Below are 12,989 nucleotides of genomic sequence, written 5' to 3' on the forward strand. Positions count from 1 at the left end.
TTGAGAAATTGGAGACTCTAGTACATACATACATGTATGTACTAGATTGTCGATTTTTTAAAATAACACTTTTTTACGGACAGGAAAGTGATGATGACGTCAGCGTCATGAAGCATTACAAGAATGTGGAAATTGTACGTTGGGAAACATTTTAGCTGGAGTTTTTAGCTGGGAGTATGTAGTAGATATTGCGTATAGAAGTTTTACTTTTAAGACACACGGTCAAATTTATGTCATATTCGATGACTACTTTCATGTATCATTATTAATTTTTCCATATAAATATGTATATACAATAGATGAAATTTTGTGATTCTGAGAAAATTTGACAGGTTTGTATTCAGTATCACTCCTCGATCACGCTTTAATGGTTTCTAGTTTTTGTTGTGAACTCTATTTTGAGGGTATCATGTCAAACATTTATACTTCCATAAAATGAAATTGCCCCGGGAATTTTATTATCTCATGTGGTTTTTCATTGCCTGCTGGAGCAGATAGAATGAAAAGTGCGATTAGATTTTGATGATGCCAATTTTGTATGGAACCGTCTCAACATTTCGTGTTGGATAAAACCATCAAATTTTAGCATGAGATGGTCGATTTGCATTTTATAATCAGTCATAACGATAAACTCGCAATAATCGAGATAATTGATTAAATTTTTCGATTTGGCCTGGGAGCTGAATCTTTTGAACTGGTAAGCAATCGCTTAATTAGTGGCTAAATTAAATGCTGAAACTCGTCACAAGCTCCAAATTCTGGATTCAAGTCAAAGGTTTGAATTTACATTTCGTGTAATAAGGATTTGTTGAAGACGTAATGTCACTTTATCAAATTCCATACAATAGCTGTCATCATACGTATATACATAGCTTCCCGGATGTGGTTGACATCATTAATGAAGACTCAGTTGCTTTGAATATCCACTTCTCTACGGTGCTAAAACTGCATATCTATATACATATTATATTACATGTATCTTACTTTGTACGTATATATATATATATATATATATATATATATAATCACATCCTATCCCCATACCTCAGAGAAGGGCTTTAAATTGAAACAGTAGTATCAGAATATAAAGCCATAAAATGTCAAAAAATATTTTTAAATGTTATCCAAAACTGCCTCTACGTATTCGTTTCAACTCACGATTTAAAATTTCAGTGACGTCAATGCGATATATACCCACTTTATTTTCAGGTAATAAATTGCTATCCATTAGTGGCGACATTCTAGTATTAGAATTCACGAAAAATTACGAAAATAGTACCGAGTGAATTTACTTTCAGCCCTTTGCAAGCTAAGGGTTGAACAAGGTTTAATTTTGTGAAAAAAAATGCCACACATGCAAATTAAGGGTGTCACACATAGAACCACTTCAGCCCTCGACCCAAGTGAATTGAAAATTTAATGTATTCAAAAGCTCCTCTGCCTTAGTTAGCATTTACTTATTGGACCTGAGTATTATTATTTAAACCCAACGCCCTGCTAGTGGGCGCACTTCATCCCCTTCGAAGCCTTCAAATCACAAGACTCAAATTAGCCAGTACTTCCGCAACATCCCCACGGAAATGCGCACACTCGCTTCAGCTTACATTCTAAATGCATAAACTATAAAACCAATCTCATTCGCTAATTGGTACACATGTTCCGATTTAGGGGCTAAAAGACACTCTATAGAAGCTTTGCGAGGATGCTCGCTTTGAATCCAAATGTTGAGAAGTGATCTTATTTGAAAAGTATTAACTTCAAAGATTGCAATGAACGTCTGTCGACGTAGATAGACCCAGTTTCCGAACGATCTAACGTAATTTGGAGCTACGAAGAAATATCTTCCTTAGGGTGAATGCTTCAGGGGAGGATTTAGCATATTTTACCATAGACGTGGTGTTCAAACTAGGTCGCCAGAAAGCGCAACAGCTTTCACCGAAACTCGTTATCCGAAGACGTGCCCTTAGCGTCGATTTTATCGAAAGTTTTCATATACATATACATATATGTGTGTATGTATATTATGTATATATGGACCGACACATAGTTGCCGTTATCCTAAAACATGGATAAAAACCGGCAAAAGTTTCACAATTTCATTTCGGAATATGTTCAACATTGTCTTAGAAATAGTTATGAATCAAATTTCCAGTTGTCTTATGGAATGGCCAGGTTGAGTTTTCGCATTGTCAATATCAGGTGAAACAGAATCGCGTATAAGGCATTTACATAAAATGCGTAGGGATTTTTGTTCTTTTTAGTCGTTTAATAGTAAGTTATGTAATTTTGATTATTGATTTTAGGTTTCGTATGATTTATAATGATATTACATCGAGCATATTACCGATTGTTTTCAAGGATTTTCTTCAGTACAATTCTCGAAGGACAAAGAAACTTTGTCTCATATCGAGTCCTTGTAAGACCTTGACATAGTAATATATGTGTGTAATACAGAAGCATGCTATCCAACAAACCATTCTAGATAAATATTTTATCAACTACATACATATAAATATATAAGGTTACATCTAAAACGGAGAATTTTGGAATTTAGTAACATTTATATCTAGAAAAGATGTTTTGCATCATGGAAAATCCATAAAAATTATATTGAAATCAGGGCTGTGGAGTCGGGTCAAAATGTATCGACTCCGACTCCAAACTCCAACTATTGAACAGTTTAGTAAGATGGACTTTTCTTGCCAACGTATAAAATTGTTAGTAATTAAAATTCCGGCGATTTCCTATTTATAAAACATTTAAAAAATCACTAAAAATTGACATTTAGCCCAATTTGTGGAATTATCGGTAATTAAATAGGTATGAATAAAAAGTAAATACATTCATAGTATATGAGCATATGTACATACACATGTATATGAATTTCATACACAAACAAATCAATTTAATAAAAATATGAGACGGAGGAAACATCGGTTTTTGCCAAAACACGTTAAAATATGTGCAATTCAACGATTTACACAATCCAAAATACTTAACAGTTAGGGATTTCCATCGGGTAATTCTGCTATGGTTATAAATTCAGAAATTCCGGTGTAAACCAGTCTTTATAAACGTTTACAAATGAATGACCAGGATTACACGAACCATGTTCAGTGCATTTTTTTTCAATGCTACCTTTAAAGGCTTAGCAGGTAGTATTCTTGTTTACTTTGTACATGCAAAATTTACAACGCCTATCGGAATTTTGCAGGCCTATGACCTTGTCAGCAAAACGCCGATCGGCGTTGGTCAGCATTCAAAGGGTTAACTACCAAATGTTTTATATCTCTTATCTCTTATCCGATCGTTTTCATACTTTGCCATATTGCTCATTTTGGTCATCAATATACGTTAATGTATCGTCTGCCATTACGTTGGAAATAAAATATCGTATACAACGCGTTTTAAAAACGGGGCCCGTAAACCTCCCTGACGTTTAACAAGCGTTGTCACTTATAATGTAAACTGTTCGCCATGACACGGCCTTATCAGATTTTAATTGTTGAAACGCCTATAATTCACTCTATATTTTATAAAATTTGCTCTATAGGTTCTCGTTATCTCTAATATTTAAATATTTATAGTTTTAACTCTCATATGTATATATAAATTTCAAATTTGGCGTCTAGCTTCATGTAATGTAATACACGATATATATTGATTTTTGGCCAAATAATGTCAGATCTGACATATCACTGTATATCTCGTCAGTCGGTTTTATCTGCGAGATAAGTATTCAATAAGAAGTTATGTTGTATCTAATTGTTAATATGATTTACAATAAGCTTACATACATTTAGTTTTTTACAATAAGCTTATGCCTATCGCTTTTTATTAGTAATAGTCAAACTTATTTGCTGTTACATTACATATAAATAGTTACAGACATTTTGAGACCAGGTTGTACTGATTCAATAATATTGGCCCTTTTGCTATATTATTTTGCCTGATTTCATCTACATACATAATCAGGGTGTGTATCGAAATACAGAATAACAGTATTTTGAATTGTGCAAATGCGGAATATTTGAATTTAGCCAATTCTACTACACACTGATTCCTTTATATGAGTGAACGCTGAATTCCTTACATTTTTCTTAAGTTGATCAGTATTCAAAGGGTTAACATGAAAATTTTTAATAAAAAAATGTTTAAATCCACACTACACGAAGAATGCGAGAAGGGGAGTCTGTGCCACCCCTCATATAAAAAATGTGACTTTCACCAGGGGATGTTAGAATGTTTATAGCGGCGACCGTGCGCATTGTCCCAATTTCCGGTCTTTGTTTCGCACCACAACCGGAAATACTGGTTAAATAGCTAAGGCTTTGAAATTGCCGGGTTTCGAATGACCCCCAGGACCGATGTACAAAGATAGCCACGGTCAAATCCCGTAGAGCAAATTACCCATGAACTCACATATAGCAATATATGTATGCAAACATATGTATATAGCAATGTATGTAGATATGTAAGTATACAAACCGCAATCTATGAAGCTCCCACAGGATGTGTATTAGCGGTATTAGCCAACTTCGAATCAGGATAATCCTAGTCACGGACGATTTGCCACATCGCATCGATTTGGAGATAATTTGACCCGCACTGGTTGTTCTACGTTCGTTAATTTGCGCAAAAGTCGATTTGAATTAAGGTATCTGTCGAAGCGTTGAAAATTTTTGTGTATGGTAATATTTCGTTCGATTTGATATTTGAGAATGTACATATGTATATATGTAGCTACAGTTTTTAAACTTTAAATTTGTCATTTTACAAATCAAATTCGTCATTTATAATTCGAATTCGTCGTTTTAAAAATCAAATTTAATCCATAGACTTGTACATAATTTTTTTATATTTTGTACATAAATCAAATTCAGATATTTGTGACAATTTTATGAACCGTTTCAACAATGAAATCAAATACATTGGCAAACTCTGATAGGAAGCGATCGACTTGGAGTCACAAATATCCAAGTCTGACCAGCAGAATATGTCCAGAATTTCGGAAAAGCCTAATAAACGTATTATAGGCCACCAGTATTTTGAAATATTGCTAAACTTAATCGAAATGTGACTTACGCCACTTTAAAATAGAACGGTTCATATGTGTATGTGTGTGATGGATTCGTTCGTGAATTCAATTAAAATTTTATTTCGTATTCAAAAAATAAATTCTGGGAATTGAAGCACAAATGGTAAATTTATTGGATTATTATTCCGATGAATTTTCATATTGAAATGTGAGTTCAATTCGATCGAAATCGAATTTAATGGGATTTGACGTACATAATATGTACAATACAAATTTTCGATTTGAATTATTCTGATGTAATATAATAATATATTTATATGAATATACATGTCTGATAGTGTCAAAAATAAACTTTTTAAATATCTTCCCATTTCAAAATAGTCTCAATGAAAGTAAATTACTTTTTCCAATATTTCGGTACACGGACTACTAGTCATATGTGAACCGGTAACAGGATAACTGGTCGCTCTAGACCGGTCAAACGTCGTCACCCGTCACACTAAAACTGGTCACACCTAAAAATTGGTGACGAGAAAACTGATCACACCCAAAAATTGATCACAAAAAACCGGTCACACCCAAAAATTGGTCACAAAAAACCGGTCACACCCAAAAATTGGTCTCGAGAAAACTGGTCACACTCGAAAATTGGTCACGAAAAAACTGGTCACATAGAAAAATGCGACCAGTTTTTAGGTATGAACAGTTTTCTCGTAACTAATTTTTGGATGTGACCAGTTTTCTCGTGACCAATTTTTGGGTGTGATCAGTTTTCTCGTCACCAATTTTTAGGTGTGACCAGTTTTAGTGTGACGGGTGACGACGTGTGACCGATCTAGAGCGACCGGTTATCCTGTTACCGGTTCACATTTGACTAGTAATCACCGAACCGATATTTCATCGGGCACAACACTAATAATATAATAATAGCATGTTTTCTTATTAAACAGACGTACTTAGAACATATTGTTTAACCTTCAATACATCTCAAAATGTCAAATGAATTAGTTTCTGTATATAATTTTGGATATATGTAGAACCTTTAACTTCTCATTGTTCTATTGTTTTTTTTTTTAGATTAAATAATAATACATTTTGGGCTGGAATTTAATTATCAAAAGAACTTACATAGCAAACACAGTATCACCATAGTGGAGCTCAACGTAAACTTTGCTCGAAACGATAGGTAAAAGCTCGACCAGTAGGGTTTCGTCCTTTTGAGTGTTTTGTTTGGACGTCGAGTGAAATTCAATTAGCAGGGCCGGCAGCCGGTATAATTGCACTTGTACCGTTAGTTTTTCTTTTTTTTTTATTCGAGCACCATTCAATCTCGAGTACCGTTGGCCCTCTGAATACAGAACCTGCTCTAGGGGAACAATCACCCACCCCCACAACCCTATCCCCGTACATCAGACAAGTGGAAACCGATACGTCCACTCAAGACTAAAGTATCCCTCGCTAGCAATTACATCCATACATATATCGATTGTCTTGTCATTTCAGAGATGAATCTCATTAACATGGACGCGGAGAATCGCGTGGTGCTGAACGTGGGTGGCATCAGACACGAGACTTACAAAGCCACCCTGAAGAAGATACCGGCGACGAGGCTTTCGAGGTTGACCGAAGCTTTGGCCAACTACGACCCCATCCTCAACGAGTACTTCTTCGACAGGCATCCCGGAGTGTTTGCACAGGTCCTCAACTACTACAGGTAAGCTGAGTATCCGATCGAAAGCGTTGATCACTTTGTTTGTTACGGATAGCAGTTGGCAGCTTTTAAGGGTTTGCATTTAATCTCCTTAGTAGTTGATGAATTGGGGACGTTGTGTCAGATCGGGTTGCTGCTGGAATGCTGCGCATGCTCGACCTTATCTTTTGTCGAGTTTTGCTTTCAAAAGCGCGATAAAAGGAAAAGGTCTGTCAGGTCCCAGTGGAATTCTAGTCTAAAAAGAAATGCTCTCAAGCATGCCGAAAGTTTTTCTTTCAAACGGGGTATTTCAATTTAGTTGAATGCATTTTGTTTACACTTTTTTCAGCTTCTTCCTGTTCAACTGTGTACTTAGAATAGTACTCACTTAGCAGCAAAATACTTAAGTTTTAAAAGTATAAATCTGTTATTGAAAATCTAATTTAAGGTTGAAAATCCAATTCAGTCCAAAGTGGGAACCACTTACATATGTAAATATACACTTATTTGGGTCAATGGTGTGGTTATAAAACTTGCACATATGTATGTTGAAAGCTATATTTCATGTACACTTTACACGAAGAAGTCCATGAAAAATATAATATTTCTATATTTTATTTAAGTTAATAGTCGAAAATATAACAGACAAGAGAAAAAATATATATTTATACAGACAAAAATATATTTATCATAAAAAACAAAAATCATATAATACAAAAATCATAAAAAACAATTGCATTAAATATCTTATAAAATACATCTAATATATATGTAATTTATAAAGAGACTTTGTATGTATGTATGTATGTACATATTTAGAATCCGTGAAGTTTTTATTTGGTTAGTAGAATCCGTGAAGTTATCGAAAAAATCAAACTTTCTATGTTGATATCGATTCCGTTTTCGATTTCTTTTTCAGTTCCGGTTCCAGATTTCGGTTTCAGTTCCGGATCCCGATTCCTTTTTCAGTTCCAGATCCAATTTCCTGTTTCAGTTTCAAATTCCTATTCCTTTTTCAGTTCCGGTTCCTAATTTTTTTTTCAGTTCCGGATCCCGATTACTGTTTCGGTTCCGGTTACCGACTTTTGTATCAATTCCAGATCCAGATTCCTGTTTCAGTTCCAATTCCCGATTCAAATTTCAGTTCCGGATCGGGATTCCTCTTTCAGTCCCGATTGCCGGTTCGAATTTCAGTTCCGATTCCATTATATAAAAATAAAAATAAAAAAATGGTTTCAGATTGGTTGTCGTTACGTTTTATTTCGTTTCAAATCAATTTTATAAAAAAACAAATGAATGTATACTATTTTAATTACCCATGTTTAAGTGGTTTATATTACAAACTAGTGTTGTGCCCGTTGAAATATACATATGTATGTATGCATGTAGATTCGATGAGCAACGTACATATGTGGCATGCGTCTCCCTCTCCACGCAGATTTTCAGCCATGAATTTAGATGAAAGTGGCGAAATAAAAAACGGATTCAATATGAGCCAATACGCGAATCATTCGCATCCGGTTCAAATGACAAAAAAAATTTGAAAGCAAAAATCGGCTGTGCGGCTTGGCTTACTCGTGTGTCACGATCGCAATAAAATCTTATGTTATCGCAGGCGTCGCTCATAACCGGAAAATACGTTACGTGAAAATTGTACGTCGCAGTAATTTAAATTTATATTAAAATAGGGGCTCGGTCGCGTCGCGTATTGATCAAATGTCGGAGTCGTAGATTTTATAACATTATTTTTGGAGTCATCTTGAAAATTGAACTGAAAAAAAACTGAACCTCTACCAAAAATAGTCGTGTAATGAAAATGTAGCCGAAATTATAGTAAGACGTATTGTAGTCAAAACCAGCAGCATGGACTATTTTTTAGCATATTATGTTTCATGGTCACGGCTTCAAGTCCCAGCAGAGTCCAGCTGCTAGCCAGACCTTAGTTTGTGACTCCAACTCGATCGTTTACATACTTTCATACGCTACCTTTCATAGTTTCTTTTCATATTACCACTTTGCCTCACCTGTATGGAATAATGCCTCGAATACTAACCTTTCCAATCTCCAAATCATACAAAATAAATCCCTTGTAATAATTTATAATACACCCATATATACTAACTTGAAAAAACTGCATGCCATAAATAATATTCCGTTTGTTACAGACATTACTAACAAACTAACCAGTCGATTCTATGACAGAATCACTAATAACCATACTGACACACTTGTGAAGAGTCTCGGTGATTAAAAAAAATGTCTATACCCTTCAGGTATAAACACAGATTACCTAAACAAAATCTACTATAGATCGTTGACTTTAGACAGTCTTTAATTAATATTATGTCTTAGATGTATTATGAGCATTTATAAGAATTATAAATAGGTTTTTGAGCTCTCTTTCCTATTATGCTGTACATTAAAATTAGAATAATATAATAATATGATTACTAACAAAATTAAATTAAATCGTAAAATAGAAAATGATCAGTAGATCAGTAGCTATTAAAATAGATATAATATGTATTGTGAATATAATTTCGTAATAATAAAAAGCATTTAAAAATCAAATTAAATATAATAATAACGTATTTTTTAAATTTAGATTTTACTAATATACATAAACTTGTATGTGCACATATAACCAACAGCGTGGACTAGCGGTTAGTATATTATACTTTCGAGGAGAGTGGTCACGGTTCGATTCCCACTAGTAGCTGTTGTCGAAACTTTGATTTGTGACTCCAGGTCGATCGTTTCCTATCAGAATTTTTCTGATTTTCATCGAAACGGTTCCTGTAAATTGGCATTTCCTTTCCAATCTCTGTTACAAATCTCAAGATATTCAGCGTGTTGTGGTTCACTAATTCCATGATAAAATTCTACAAAATTTCTCCATAGATATCACTGTGGATGATGTTTGTATTAATTCGAATTGTATAAAATGCTTGTATTGATTTTTTTATATTTGTATTAGTACAATCTTCGCTTTGGAAAGATCTGTGAAGGTGAGTGTACATGTTCGATTGAATAAAAAAATAAATATGTAGTTGAAGTCAGAACAATGGTCAAAATGATAATATAGTAAAGTCGAATTCGGAACTAGATTTTAGCCGGTATCTATATTTATTTAGAGCCCAATCTATTGCCCAATCGAGTGGATTGAGTCAGAATTAGAACGATGTATGTATATATGCAATTTTAGCGTTAAGCAGATCGTAATCAAAATTACTATCAAATCCAAAGTCTTGGAAATTATTTTAGCAAAATCAAAACCCAGTATGGGTTTGATAACATGTGTACGTACATATGTACGTACGGTAGATACATTGACCTGTCGTAAATTTGATTGTTCTGGCTCTAATACGAGTTTCCTTTTGCGGTCGTCATGAATCGTCGCCAAAGTGTCAAAGAATTCAAGTCGAAGCCCTCGCTTCGCAGAACCCAAAGCCAAAAGTTGGGGTTTTACGGTACGCCCTAGTCGGTACGTGTCGCAATTTAACGTGACCGCAACGTGACGCCACTGGAACCCGACCCGAATCGCCAATATCGAATTCTTACACAAATTAACATTCGTGCCAATGTATGTACATATGTACATACAGTCTGGATGCCTACGCAGACCTTTCGATTAATTAATTGCCACGGTTTAAATTTGCGACGTGTTATTTCGGTACTTCGCTGCTTTCGTGTAATAAATTCAAAAGGAATTAGTGTACTTTATAGTGCTGCTACTTTTAGTTGACTACGAATGTGCTTCTGAACTTTATGGACGTATAATACATACACACATTTGATATTCATTTATGTGCAAGTTTGGTCTGTTATACGAAATTTCCTTAGTCCTTGGATATTAGCCGTTCTTCAATGCTAAAAAAAATCCATATATGTACATATATATAAAAAAAATGAATATCTGTTTGTCTATTTGTCTATTTATACTAAACATTATATTGATTATTTCTGTAACAACCGCATCAGTAGAAACATATTTCAATAAACTTTATGTAAATAATCAAAAGCTGTTTAAGATCTTCAACGGTTCAGAATTTCAATTTTAGCATTTATCATTCAATTTCAAAATGTCCCGGTCGACATCTCGACAATTATGGCAACCCTATATTAATTATGAAATTAAAAAAACAGTTTTTTTGTTATTTATTTTTTTTCGAAATCATATTTAAATAGTAGTGACAAAGTGGGTAGGATGGATTTTGCCAATTTGATGGACAATTTGATTGATTTTGCAATTGCCGCTTCAACAATGAAATCAGATAAATTGGCAAACTCCAATAGGAAACGATCGACTTGGTATCACAAATATCCAAGTCTGACCAGCAGCATTAAAGATTATACTCGGAATATTTTTTTTTTCAAACGCGTTCAGCTCATGGGATCTCTCGGTGCTTAGTATCAACGCAACCACCGAGTCACGCTGCTGGCTAACTATGTTATATTCAAATGTTACGAATTTGAGCTGTTACATTAAATCACATATCAATTTGAATCCCAAACCATTCTTTGATTAATTATAGTGCAGACAATCGTCGATTTTATATGCATTCCCCTGATTAATTGAATCTTGTGGACTAGTGTTGGCATATCATGCTTTCGAGCAGAGTGTCACGGGTTCGATTCCCACTAGAGTCCCGTTGTTGGCCAGACCAGACCAGACTCGAGGTCGTTTTTAATCAGAGTTTGCCAATTTTTCTGATTTTCATTGAAACAATTCCTATTAAAATTGGCATTCCCTTCCCAATTTCTTTCGCAAATCTTGAGTTGTTAAAAAATTAAGATGTCTCTGTGGATTATTATCGTAAAAAAATATTCGTATTGTATAATTTCTTATTTATCGTCTATATATACATATGTAGGTATATAAAATTGAATGTCTGTCTGTCTCGTATAGGCTCCTAAACCTAATCCTAGAACTTTCAGGACTTATTGTATGCATGTCCGGGAAGCTTACTGTAAAAAAAATCACCCAAAATCGGGCACGGACACGAGAAAAACGGGAATTTGTGGCATTGCAACGCAATAATTTCAAACGTTTTCGCGTCGCGACCTGCGTTGTTAGGGTAAAATAAACAAACAATTGAATAATTTCAAATGTGTTCGCTGCCTGCATTTTTCCGACAAATGGGAACGGAATGAGAATGGGAATGGGAACGGGAACGAGAATTGCATGCGTTATTGTGGCATTGCAACGCATGCCGGGTTCAGCTATTACTTTATAAAAAAATAAACATTATATTATGTGCAATCTTATTGAAGAATCCTTCACATGTATGTCATGTTTTAAAAACATTCTCCGGGTCCATTTTAATGTTTAATTTATCCAAAAATTCAATGGCCCTTTTAACTTTAGTAATCTTTGAAGTATAGTAGAAATGTTAATAATTTTATTTTGTTACTTTGATGTGAACATTATTTTTAAATTTAATTTCAACCGCAGAAATGTTAAATCAAGTAAAACAATAAAGATTAAATGTAAAATACTTGCTTTATATTTTCAAACATACATAATATATAAATGGTGGTTAAATTTACTGGAAAAAAATTGAACTAATGGAAAGAGTGGTCTTTAATATATTTTTTTATACTTATATACAATGTAATATTCAAGATTTTTTTCACTTTTCTTTCTAATTGCCATGTTTTTCCTAAGATATTAATTTCAAAAACACCTTTTACATTCAGCCTATGCTTACGACACTCTCAATATCTACTAATTAAAACAATTTTCCCAAAAAGCAATTATCCTTGGCAATAATTAACCTAGAATTGCCCTATACGCAAAGCCACCATTCATTTAAGATTTAACAAACACATTAGATTCTCTCTAGCGTAAAATAATACTGCATTATTTTCAACGAAACACTATATGAGCCGTTATATATGAAAGTGGCATAAGTCCACTTTTCTTCATTTCATGAAATATCTCGCAAAATATCAAATGCGTTTAACAATATTAAAAAATACTGGTAGTTAATTTATATAGATATAAATTAACACCCACGGAGACATCTATTATGAAATTTCTAGATTTGCAGCATTTTTGCGAAATTCAGTAAATACATATCAATTAACAAAGACATTTATGGTTAAATTTGTAAATTTGCAGCATTTTATACAACTCGAGATTTGCTAGAAAATAAGTAAGGTTGTCAATTTGATGAAACCATTTTAATCAAAATCACATACATTGGTAAACAAACGATCTGAAGTCACAAATCCAAGATCTGGCCAGCAGAAACCAGT

At 33.8% G+C, this 12,989-nt stretch overlaps 1 protein-coding gene across 1 annotated transcript in view; it reads left to right on the top strand.

Annotated features, from left to right (window-relative positions):
• Positions 1–6,543: 6,543 nt before the first annotated feature.
• Positions 6,544–12,989, top strand: part of Shaw (potassium voltage-gated channel shaker cognate w) — a 71,510-nt gene continuing 65,064 nt past the window's right edge. The window contains exon 1 of the mRNA XM_077431243.1: positions 6,544–6,752. Within this exon, the coding sequence (XP_077287369.1) occupies positions 6,544–6,752 (209 nt within the window). The remainder of the gene's footprint in view (positions 6,753–12,989) is intronic.

Source organism: Arctopsyche grandis, chromosome 5, assembly GCF_051622035.1.
Source record: "Arctopsyche grandis isolate Sample6627 chromosome 5, ASM5162203v2, whole genome shotgun sequence".
Classification (NCBI taxonomy): domain Eukaryota; kingdom Metazoa; phylum Arthropoda; class Insecta; order Trichoptera; family Hydropsychidae; genus Arctopsyche; species Arctopsyche grandis.